A 12,680-nucleotide genomic window follows, 5' to 3' on the forward strand; every position below is an offset into this window, starting at 1 on the left:
AAATTTACAAATCGCAATGAGAAAAAAAAAAAAAATTCTGCAAAAGCTCAATGTTAGTAAGACCTGTCCCCAAAGTTTAAAAACTCTGCATCCCTCGTATATTTTCTTAATTATGGCCATTTAAAATTTACAATAAATCTAATTTATGTATGGGTTGCTTCTAAGATTATAGCCAAAAAGAAAAGAAAGATCAGAAAACTTTGACTAGAAAAAACAGAATCCTTAAAAGCAAGGTGAACTGGCCTTGGTTTAGAAATTTCTCAAGTATTGACAACGTGCCACTAAACAGTTTGGGAAGTATGCAAAATAAGTATTCAATTTTTTATGGTTTCTAAAATGACCTAAGGAGAGGTAGGAAGCTGAAAGGAATTAAGCTGTAAAAACAATGAAGCTACACCAGCCAAAATAGCAATGTCTAAATCTGACTAGAAAAAATTTTATCCTCTGCAGAACAAAATGACTGGGAAACAGCTGGTTGAGGAGCAATAAAGCAATTAGGGGTGGTCAGAATATACTCAAACCAGAATTACCAGAACTAGGAAAACTACTTTTCCACCCAACCTAGTCTTGTAAAGAGCAGTAGAAATGAAGTTTTTCTTACGCTGGCAGCGATGTGCCCACATCGGAAGAAGGATGCTAGCTACCAGGCAGAGTATGCCGGCAGAAATTTTCTGCAGAGACACTCAGGCATAAAGATAATTGCTAATGTAGGAAATAAAAAAGAGAAACATGAACCCGAAGAATCCTTGGAAACATCTTAAGTTTCAATATGTGATGTCTCCATCACATGTTAATGGAACTTGAATTTAAGGAAGTGGCTTGCTGCAAACAAATGCAAAGATTTACAAAGTCACTGGCCTCTACATTTTGAATATCACACCAATTTAGGAGTGAAAAGATTGTGCTTTGTTACTGAAATGCCATAATGCAGAAGCTTCTCAAACACAGATTACACCATGAGAAATGTGTTATTTGAAACTCACAAAACTAATTTCTCTATGAAAAGGAAAATCACATCAACCTAGAAGGCAAACTAAAATACTGAGGTTAAGAAGGAGGTCTCAGGTCTGACTGCCAGTTGGAAGCAATTGAAATGAGATGAAGATCAGAATACTGTAAAATATATCAGGATTAACACATCCTATCCAGGAGTTTACCCAAACTTTTCAAAGAGAGTAGCTGGGCTGCGATTCAGGATTTTGATAAACTTCATATCACCCCAATGCTCTTTCTTATCTCTGAGATCCCTGGGGGAAAAGAAAACATGCTGCTCTGCTGCAACTGCAGAACAGCTTTCCAATTCAGCTGAAACAAATTGTTTTCTAACATAGAGAGTGCTTATTTCAGGAAGAAGCTTGCATGACAGTTTTGCCTGTGATAGCACAAGGCTGGATTCAATACTCTTCCCATCCCTTGCTCACAGCTTTCCTCTTCCACTAATTCCTCGCGCTGATCCACAAAAACTAGCAAGTGAAAATGAATCCTGATGATCACTACCCTTGGACAACTGGTACCCTGTAGCCACGAGGAGGCTAAGAACTACTGAGTGCACTCCTTGTTACAGCTGGTATCAGAAGGGCCCACAGTGAAAAACAGACCACTGCTCATCCTGATGCTTTGGGCTGGGTGCTTAGCACCAGCCTCTCTGCAGCACATAGAATGTGCTTTCAGGGAAGGAGAAGGCAGATTTCACACCAGAGATTGTCAGTTAGCTGGTAGTCAACCAGTAGCCTCTGGAGACACTAAAAGGGTTTACATTGTACCACAGATACAAACGATGCAGCAGACGATAGCAAGACAGTGGCACAGTTACTTCATCAGTTGCTCCTGCTCCCTTTCCCGCACCTTAGAAAGGGCATGCAACGTCTCCAGATAGCCTACATTCATACCCCTTGTGGCTGTGGATAACACATTTTATACTTCCTGAGTCCTCTGCACTGCTGGGGCCAGGATTCAGCATTGTGAAAACAGACTAAAGTGCTCCACGTATCTGCTGCATACAACAAAATGTCATTTTCATAAAGATTTTCTTTTTCCTGCACAATAGACTGAAATAGAATTGACATGCATGATAGGCAAGAAATACTTTTCTTCCAGGAGATTTCAATCCATCAGACAAATACAATACATGCTTCAAATGTCCCTTACTTGAGGCTATGCTGATTGTGTTAAATTTCTATGTTCCCCAGTCGACCAAAAATCTAAAGATTTTGTTACAACAAGACAGCAGCCTAAAGGTTTCACTGTACAGATTCAGAGCTGAAACAGAGTGGGCATCTTTCCTTGGTTTACAGTTTTAAATGCAAAGTCAAATATATCAAATTCATATTAGGAGGAAGTAACATACTGTTTTCCTAAAATACTAACTTTCTATCATCCTGATTATTATTTTTAATTGTTTTTGAAGGTGTGAAATTAACTTCCAGTAATTCAGACCTTTCCAGAAGAAATCTGCCATTTTAGAGCAAAGAGAAAGCAAAACTTACAGCAAGGTGCAGCAATTCAGGGAGCAGAAAATACTGTGCTTCTAGCCAGAGTGCTCTTTACTTAATATTTTAAAACTAATAAAATAAGGGAGAGCGAGAGTAATTTATTACTTCTACGCTGATTTAAACTTCCTTCCAGCTGAGTGACTGAGATCTACATTGTCTTGGGGGAGAACTGCTCATGACAGTGCTGAGCCAGAAATCACTGATGGCCTAACACAGTTAAATGAAGATAATGCTTATTTGAGACACTGTCAAACCTGCTTTGTTCTTTTGCTCTATGCTCTTTAATGTTTACTACACGCAGAGACAGGGAAAAAAAAAATCTTAAAAAAAGCCATAAACCCGTAAATTTTATTTCATATACCTTACCCAGAATTTCATTTTTCCTTGAGAAAAGGAATCAATGAAACATTGACAGAAAAGGTAGGAGTTCTACAAATTGATTAAGAGTTTTAACAAGCTTGTATCCAGCAAAGTCAACAAAAATAGCCTAGTAAACTATGGGAATCCATTTCACAGTCTGCCAGTGCTTGAAATACCTTTATAGATTCGTATATAGGATTTTGTCTCTTCCATTTTTCAGAATTACCTACTTTTATTCATAAATTTTTGGTACCACAATTTTTCATGAAGTATAAACAACTAATATCACATCATGCTAAATTTCAGCATGAAGGCTGAAAGTCTCTGAAAGACAGAACAGTACAACTTTATGGCTGTCTGTTTTCCAGGAAATTCCTGTTAAATGGCAGGAATAACTCTTCAGTGGGATGCCGAAACCCCAAAACCCTCAGCAAATATCAGATTAACAGTACAAACTTTATGACATGCTAACAAAGACAGTAAATAAGAGGATATAATCCAGCAGTTAGCACATGCTAAAACCGCCTTCGCTCTTATCAGTACCTCTTTTAGGCAGATCAAAGCTAGATACACTAGTGCACACTGTGTTCACACCGTCATTTTGCTCTGGAGATTTATTCACCACCCATTCTCTAAAGAACTTCTAAGCACAAACCTAAGCTTAGAGCACAAGCAACTTCTGATTTCAAAGATGTGACTGTAGATACTTGTGAAGATCCCAAATGCAGAGGACTTAATGTTCAACCTTTCTGAAAGCAATGATCATTTCGAACCAGTTCATGTCCTGTTGTGCATACGAAAGTGGGGTTCCCAAAGCCTGAAGCACATATCTCTTCAAGATAAAAATTTTTGCTAACAATGGCCAGTCAGTAGCAGTACTCTGAAGGTAATAAAAAAAAGGTTTTTATACACTGAATGAGTTTTCCATTTGCTCTTAATGAAAATTTTTATTTTCCTTCCCTAAAATCACAACATAAATGCTATTTTGTGAAACTTCTTCCAACTAATAACGAGTAAGAGTGCAACAAATCTTCCTCTCCTGTTATGCAAATGTTCCACTGATTCCAGGCATGATGGTAGGGAATATGTCAGTATTATAAATTAGCCACTGCTATAAAGAAAAAAAACATTTTGGCGTCCATTTGCATCTCAAGACAAATAAACAGACTTATTCCTACATTTTAACAAGTAAACAGTAACAAAAAGCTTATTTATTCAAACATACTTCAAATAAAATATTCTTAATATGACATCAGTTTTCCCCAGAAACTAGGGAGAAAAATCTCTCCAGCACTAAACAAAGAGTAAAATGTTTCTAATGTTATAACCCAACAACAGCACTCAAAGTAAAAGGGCTGCACTTCATTTTGTATTGATTTAAAAAGCAAGGTTTCCTAAGAAAGTGTAAACTTGCATAATATCTTACTAAGCTGCTTTTAGAGGTTGCTGTACAACAGTAAAAGTTTGGGAAGACTGGTAAAGTTGTTCTCCTGATCACACCCAATAAAACAGAAAAAACGATCGTCTACATAGTGCAATACATGACTCAGTTTCCTACATAGACAGTTGTCAAAGTACTGCTGTGCTCGCTACACAAAAATATCACTGAAAAGGAAGTGCAAGAGGATGAAAAGGGGAATTTCAATGACAATATCAAGGAGAAGAATTTCCTAAAATGGCAATATTCTGGCGTGAGCTAAAAGAACCAATTCTGTTCAGTGATTTTACTTTTCAGTTAAGTATCTTCTAAGTAACTGCACTTTCTGAAATCAACAGCGTGTTTTTCCAGACACTGGCTGCTTCTAGAAGTGACAGGGCTTAATGTTTATAGTTAATACCAAGCAATGGTATGCAGAAAGGCTCTTGCTTATACTTGCTCCTATAGCAACCAAGGTCACTGCTAAATCTTGTGCCCCATGTTGGGGTGCCGGGAGTGAAAGTGTCATAATTAAGTGAAAGGTCACACCTGTGGGGATGAGTGAACTGGACAGGTAACCCAAAACCGACCAGCTAAGTATTCCATCCCGTATGTGTCATATTCGGTATAAAGCTGAGGCATCACAAGGGTCAAGTCCTCTCTTTTTTTAATGGCCGACATCCAAGGAGGACTCCATCCGATCTTTTGTCTTTGATCCATGCATCCCTGAATCCAGTGCCTGAATCCAGCCCCTGTATCCAATTCCCTTCCCATCTGCTGCTGAGTCCAGCCTGGGACTGCCCCAGTGCCAGCCCTGTGGCGTCACTTGTGATGTATCGTCATCAGAGGGGGCTGTGTTCCATATCAGTTTTATGTACATTTTACCATTTTTAGTTAGCTTTATTATCTTTTCTTTTTATTATTATCATTTCATTAAAGCTGTTTTAGTTTTCTTTCCAACCCATAAGTCTCTCCCACTTATTCTCTCGCCCTTCCCTCTCTGGGAGGGGAGAGGGTTTAACAGAGAGCATCTGTCATTTGTTAGTGGCCGGCCTAGCCCTAAACCGTGATGGGCAAAAACATGACCCTAATGTTAAAAACAGGTAAAAAACAGGTATCTTCTGTAGAAAACATCGTACTAGAACCTATAAAAAATACTGCATAAAATGCTGTTTCCAAAATGCCATTATTGCATTCAAGAACTTTTACCTTTGAAGCCCTTTAAAAAAAAATACATTTTAGTTGGTACAAATATAGCAGACACCCCATGCATTTTAGAGGCACGTTTGTGGTTGACCACATAACCCTTCCTCACAGCAGACTTTGCTAGAAGTAGTTCCAGAAACAAGACAACAGTGTCTACGTTTCTTCTTCTGAACAAAAGAGAGCATGCTGGAGCAGGTGGACAAAATTAGGAATCGAGCTATTAGTTCAACAGCACAGACTGTAAGAGGCCAGATGGTCCAGCTTCCTCCCTGCCCTCACTCTTGGCTTTATCCTGTTACTCCTGCCAGCGCTCTCCCAGGCAAATCTCCTTTAGAGGGGGTGAGCCCTAAGCATTGAAGACATAAGCCTGTCCATATCACTCAGCCTCAGAGCCAAGGATAGGTCTTTGACCATCTTTTATTTATATACATAGGTATAACGTTTCAGAATATGGAAAAGCAGTACAGGTCCTATGGTCCTGTGTTGAATCTGACCTATTTTGTTACGTCCTTATTTCTGTGATGCAACAAATGATCTGAAAACAAACCAGAGTGAAAATATTTGGAAAGATTTTGTGCTTGTTTCAAATACAGAATTTACCATGTCACATTTGCTAGGGTATTTATACATCTGAGTCCTCCTAAAATTACCACTATCTCATTCAAGAGAAATGTAAAATTGTTTCCTTTCAATGTGATTGCTTAATTGCTTCCCATGTTCATAGCCACTTCTAAAGGTTCTACAGAGATTTTGAGTTTCTGAGTGTTTAGGAAAACGACCTGCATGGCAGGTGTTAATTATTTGCTTTTAGAAAAGAATGTTTAAATAGTTGCATGTATTTCTCATTTCAAGATGTAAAATTTAGGTATCAAATCCTCAGCCAGAGTCTCCAAAGTCATCATCCAAATGACCTAATCTCAGCATATTTCAAGTATTTTGAAGGTAAACATCCAATTTATTAAATACTACGAACTTTCAAAGACATTTTCCAACCTAGACAGTACTTAATTAATTTGAGTGCATCCAGTTAATTAGGAGATATCTTTTTTTGGTACAGCAATAGAAACATAATTGACTCTAAATTAAAAAAATCTAAATTTTATGCTACAGTTCCCTCATCCCACTTGCACAGATATTTTCACACTATCCCATACACTGCATGAAATTTATTTAAATTTATTTATTTTGTGTGTTTATGACAGCTGGCCAAAACAGAAAACACATTCCTGGTGTCCCTACAAACTTGCTGTTGCATTACTGCCCCTTCTATCGTGCTGCTTGGCAGCGATGGTGCAGGAGCAGAAGAGCAGAGCTGCCCTGTCCCAGAAGGGGCTGCCCCTTGCATCCTGAGAAGACTGCCTCCCTGCTGCCCACAGCGCACCAGAGACAGGTGGCACACCAAGGGATACTGGGGAGCACAGTGTCAGAGGCAGAAGTGGGACTCGGTGCCTTCCTGTTCGAGGGTGGCAGGGATAGCTGAAAGCATGGGATACTCACACAAATGCCAGCTCCATGAAGAAGCTGAAGGCTGCAAACGTGAACACCCACCAGCAGTGGTTCTGCCTGTCCGCAGGACAAACAGGGACATATGGATGGGAGGAGATGGCAGGACTGGGACGATCCCACTGGCAGGCGTCTAGAGTCCTGCAATCTCACTCAGCACCAACCACCATAGCCTTCTCTTTGGCACCAGTCACTCAGCAAAATGAAACAATAGAAGTGCCAAGTGTTGGAAGTCAAAATCTGGCATTGCAGCCTGGGGGTACCAAAACATTGGCAGCTGTGTCCTGTGCTGCATGAGAGGAGACCCCGCTCTCCTTTCACCCTCCACATCACCTCGGGCTGTGGCTGAAGGACAAAGTCTCTATCTACAGCAAAGTCGTGTATGACATGTGTCTATAGGGGCAACACAGCCTCTCACGTTTTGCATTTTTGCTTATGGACAGTTATTTCTGGATTGAAAATTCTGAAAAGGAATTGGTCTGCCTTAAATATTCAATTTTTCAGAGAAAGCCTATTCCGAAAAAAAAAATGTTTGGATTTTCATCTTCATTTTCACATTTTTTTCCCAACTTGCTGCCCTCTCTTTTCAGCCCTACATTGTTTTGCTTCCTTCTTCACTTTGCCGTTGACAAGGAAATCCTCACCACCACCACCAAAAAAGAAGGAAATCAGTATTCTCAGTCAATATCAAAAGATCTATTCTTCATCACAATTTTGTCCCCAAAAGATCACTCCGTTCTGTCTGATCGTCCTACTAAGAAAGAAACAGTGTGGCAGAAAAAGTGGATTATGTTCTGTTTATATCGCTGTCTGGCAGAAGAGAAGGTTCAACACTGCATAAATAAACATCAGTACTTAATTTTAGTAGCCAAACAGCTCACAGTACCTACCTTCTTTCTCAGCTCCTGCTTTGAAACAATGATCACATTTGGAGGATCCCCAACAGCTGTGGCAGCCCCCCCAATATTTGTGAAGATTACTTCTGCAATCAGGACATGCCTAGGATCAAGATTAAGCACTTCGCAGAGCCTGTGGTATAAAGAGAATAAAATTAACCTCTTACCCTACAACTAAATTACCTTAAATTTTAAAATATATAAAATTTACAAAATACAGAATTTCACTGAAAATGGCAGGATTTTAAACATAATATTTTTGTATGTGTATATTGTTAAAGTTTTAATTGTTCTACATGATATGTGCTACAGTAATTGTGGCAATATAAATGCAAAAATTATAGATTTTTTTACATTTCTAATGCAATGAATAATCGTTACAAATTTGACGCATTTTAAAAAGCGTTTCGTTAAAAGTAATCAAGTATTACAAGTGCTGAACTACACAGAAAATAGTGTTTCAAATTTTCAGCTTCGTACAACATTTTAAACCATGGTCCCCAGGCTATACTGCCCTATGGAAAACTATTCTGGGCGGCCACAGGCTCTGCACTCATCATCAATTACTAACTTTCTTGTGGGGAGCAGTGATATAGGCTTGCGCAGGCAGCCTATTAGTCATGAATCGTCTATTAGAGACCTCAGCTTTCAGCCTAGGTTTACCCAGTTTATTCTATTCCTATTTTTCACCTTCTCTAAAGCTTTATCATGAGTATTTCTACTTGTAATGCAACAAGAGTAGAAAATACATATTCTTTATTGGTAAAAAAATCGCAAAATATTCTTAGCAGTTCAAAAGTATTTAATGATTCTTTAGTAAGAAGCTTCTTTAATAAGAAAAAGTAAAATGCTTCTTTAATAAGAAGCATCTTAACGTGCTGTGGCAAGAACTGGGATTGACTCAGTAACCTCATGATCCATTTCAACTCAGAGCCCACTTACACACAGTAATCTTCACACAGATTACTTTAACTCACACAAATTACATTTACGCACAGATCTGCACAATCCGCTCATTTCTGAAGTACACTTTTGACTCTAGACTTGGTCCATGGTATTAAAGGCTGAAAGTAAAAGTCACACCTGAGCACTTGAGAATAAAGAACAACTGCTTTCCTGCTCATGGCTTATCAAAATGTTACTCCAGTGTGTAAAGATGGAGGCCACTCTTAAATTATTGCCCTCTCTACCTAATATGGGATGGGGGGAAGAGTGGGCAGCAAGAACGCTTCCTCAGGTTTGCTTTCACTGTAGTGCTGTCACATGTTTCCCTGACAGAAGAGTTGAGCTTTACTGTTCAGTCTCAGTTTGTATTATTAAAACCTGCACTTCCAAGAGAAAAGAGTGTATTGCATAAAAGCTTAACTTGATACATTTATGCTGTCGCCAAGACTGTCAATTTAAAACTCGGAAAAAACAGTCAGATGACACATACATCAGCACACAAAACCTCCAGAACAAAATAACTGTGCAAAAATACACCATTTCCCCAACAGTATAAAATTATGCAGTTAAGGGGTACTTTGTAGTATAACTGTCCCAATTATACCAATTGTGGGACAAGACCACAACTGCACTTACAATCTTAACTTCTCCAGCCTTTGATTTCTGAATGTTTCAAGATACAACCTTAACTTTTAACTTCAGAGTTTATATATATATATATATATATATATATATATATATATAAACTTAACAGTTTACTTAACCCTGGTTATATAATTCCACATGTGAACAACCATCAGCCCTTTCCAGTTCCCAATAACAAAGAATCTTGAAAATAAACTATAGCTAAAAAGGGGTAGTTACTCATTTTTTATCAGCTTACTACAAAATGCAGAGTGAAGCAACTATCATGTTTCACACCTTATTAACGAAAATATAAATCCTTATAGTCATAGAGTCAGTAGAATTTTCTGCAAGCTTTATCTCCATGGCAATGACAGTGCAGTGCAACACAGTGAAGCTTTAGACAAGGGCTGAAAACAATGGCAGTAAGATAAAAACAAAAAAGTGACCCCCAACATGAAGCTTTTTGAAATAGGCAATTATTTGGTTTTACTAGGTGAGATAAAATTTTATTTTAGCTTTGATAGTGATTCAAACACAAACGTTTTCCTTATAGTAAGTTTCCCTTTCTTCAGTGTTGCAAACTCATTTACTGTAAAACTGAAGTACTTAGTAAAAATTTAGTATAACACTCCAGTACTTAAACAGTGGCTACAAAGACAGAGGTGCTCTCTTCACAAGGAGCCACATGGAGAAGACAAGGGACAACAAGTACAAGTGGCACTGGAAGAGATTTCATCTCAACATAAGAAAATATTTTTTTATGGTGAGAACAGTTAACCACTGGAACAACCTCCCCAGGGCCATGGTAAAGTCCCCATCACTGGAGGTTTTCAGGAAGTGCCTGAATAGGGTGCTAGATAATCTCATCTAGGCTCCCTTTCCCATGAAAAGTTGGACCAGATGATCTTTCAAGGTCCGTTCCAACCTGGGTTGTTCTATAATTCTTTGAAAACAGAACAAATGCTACAGTAGCTCTGCCTGTGAATGGTGGTTCACGATGCACTGACATCTGGATTTCAATCCATTCCCAGTTATAGTTAATCCAAAATATTCTGCAACACAGCTAAAGAAAACTTGGTGTTTAATAGTTCCAGTGTTGCTTACTGCTAGAGGTAAAATTATTGGTTGGAGTAAGGCAAAGTGATCTCTTTAAAATGTAATTAGGCAGAAGACAAATGGAACTTTCGTTCACCAGCTGTTTCCCAATCTAGAATAAACTCCACTTGCAAAATCTGGAGATTTTTAAAATGTATTTGTCACTAGTATTAGAAGGCATAACAACTTCACTAAAACATAAATTACTATCTAGAATCGTATATAGATATTATCCAGTAAAGGACAAGGCAGCTTTAATTAAAAAATTTTCCCTGCTTACATGAAAAAATATTTGTGTATGAGGGAGCATTTGGTGCAATATGCTATTGCAGTTCAGATAGGGAAAAAAAACAGAATAGTTATCTGCCAAGGCAGTATAACAGGCTTCAGATATGTGCTTGCTATTAACACAAAGGGAAACGGCAGACAATCCCTTTGAAAATGTTAGCTCTTTACCCTACTACAATAGGAGTATTTGAAGTTTTTATTTCCGTTTAGATGATCAAAAAAAGTCCAAACAAGCATTTTGCATGCGTGTCTACTACTGATTGCTGGCTATAAAAAAACAAGTCCAAACCCATAACAGTAAAGTACCTTATGGTTACCGGAGTAAAGAGCAGCATAGTGGTAACGTTGTCCAAAAATGCAGAAAGAATTGCAGCAAAGAGGCACAGAAGTGTGATCATGGCCCACACCTTGCCTCTAGAGAACCGATAAGCCTAATAAAATCAAACAAATAGAAACAAAATTAAGAGACTAGATTGCTCCAGCTTAGTTTTCAAAAAATTACAGGCAAAACAATTTCGCCAAAGATAAGGCAGCAGTGAGCTCAGAGCATTTACAGAGCACTGCACCTCCAACAGCACCCTCTCCCACATTAATTAATTTAGCAAGAAAACAAAATTGTGGAAATGGGCAAACTTTTGCATCATGCAAAGGCAGAAGTCTGAAGAGAAACCATGCTGCCCTTCCAGAAATGAATGGAGTCTATGGCAGGAGCAGGGCGGAGCCCCCATCTTCTGCCTGCATGTCTGGGTGGACTAATGTGCTTCAGACCTCCCATACCCTGCACATGCTGGGACACCTTCTCTGTGATCAGAGCAGCACTGCTGGGGCTACACAGTCTGGCATCTCTGTAGGCAGGGGTTGTGTTCACTCCTGTTTTCTCTGTGCTCAGAGCAGTCCTCCTTGTCACTTTTGTTTTATTTCTTTCCACTCTTCTCAAGAAAATTAAGCTTTGCAGCAGGTGAAGTCATCCCTTACCATTGGTAATACATGTTTTACAACCAATCCATCGGAATTACCCTTTTCATGCCATCTTTGGTTCTGCTACTGTGCAAAGGTCTGTTGGCCATTTCTCATGTGTGATCATAAAACTAATGATAGTTCCCATATTTCCTTTCTCCCACTGCCAGGCACAAATACAGATTTCAGTTACAGAGGAACAGCAGTGCTGGGGAAGTCAGTGGAATATCTCAGCTTTATGTTGTCCATATCCTTGTGTACCCTGCTGGCGGCCTTTACCTTTCTCCTGTAAAAACAGAATTTTGCCTTGAGGGCTTCCTTTCATCCCTAAGAGATTTTTCAAAATTACAAATTGATCACAGTCATTTTTAAACTGGTAAGTATATGCTGCTCTAAGAAAGGTTCTTCAAAGGTATTGTTTGGTGTAACAGATCTGACTAAACACTAACTTGATTAATCTAATGATAATTAAGAGTACCAAAACAAGCCTACCTTTACTGCACAGTAGTCAAAGAATCCAGTCTCTGAAAATATGGCCACCAAAACCATCTACCAAAAGAGAAAGAAAAAGAGAATAGCTTGCAGCTGAATTATTACACAAAAACAAAGCGGTATAGTTTGTAATCCTGACAAAAGCCCTTCTTATCTTACTCAGCTCTGAGAATCTGATCAGCTTCATATTAGGATTTCCACTACAACCACCAGATATCTCTTGTTAATGCGTCATATGGTAAAATTTAGTTCTCTATCTAAACAGTTCTGCAAACTAGTCTGGTGGAATTTTGTTTGTAGTGACTAAATGGGCATCATACATTAAGTACTCAATGTATCTCACTTATGTTATTAGTCAAGAAAAGCCAGTAAGTGTTTGCTTTCTGCGGTAGCACTCTACAG

General features: G+C 38.6%; 1 protein-coding gene across 1 annotated transcript in view; it reads right to left on the reverse strand.

Moving 5' to 3' along the window:
* The window catches only part of OCA2 (OCA2 melanosomal transmembrane protein), a 177,199-nt gene that overhangs the window by 107,698 nt on the left and 56,821 nt on the right, over window positions 1-12,680 (reverse strand). The window contains exons 11-13 of the mRNA XM_086482209.1: window positions 12,279-12,335; window positions 11,136-11,260; window positions 7,869-8,007 (exon numbers count right to left, since the gene is read on the reverse strand). Of these exons, the coding sequence (XP_086338335.1) occupies window positions 7,869-8,007; window positions 11,136-11,260; window positions 12,279-12,335 (321 nt within the window). The remainder of the gene's footprint in view (window positions 1-7,868; window positions 8,008-11,135; window positions 11,261-12,278; window positions 12,336-12,680) is intronic.

This window comes from Leptosomus discolor, chromosome 1, assembly GCF_034619465.1.
Source record: "Leptosomus discolor isolate bLepDis1 chromosome 1, bLepDis1.hap2, whole genome shotgun sequence".
Taxonomy (NCBI): Eukaryota; Metazoa; Chordata; class Aves; order Leptosomiformes; family Leptosomidae; genus Leptosomus; species Leptosomus discolor.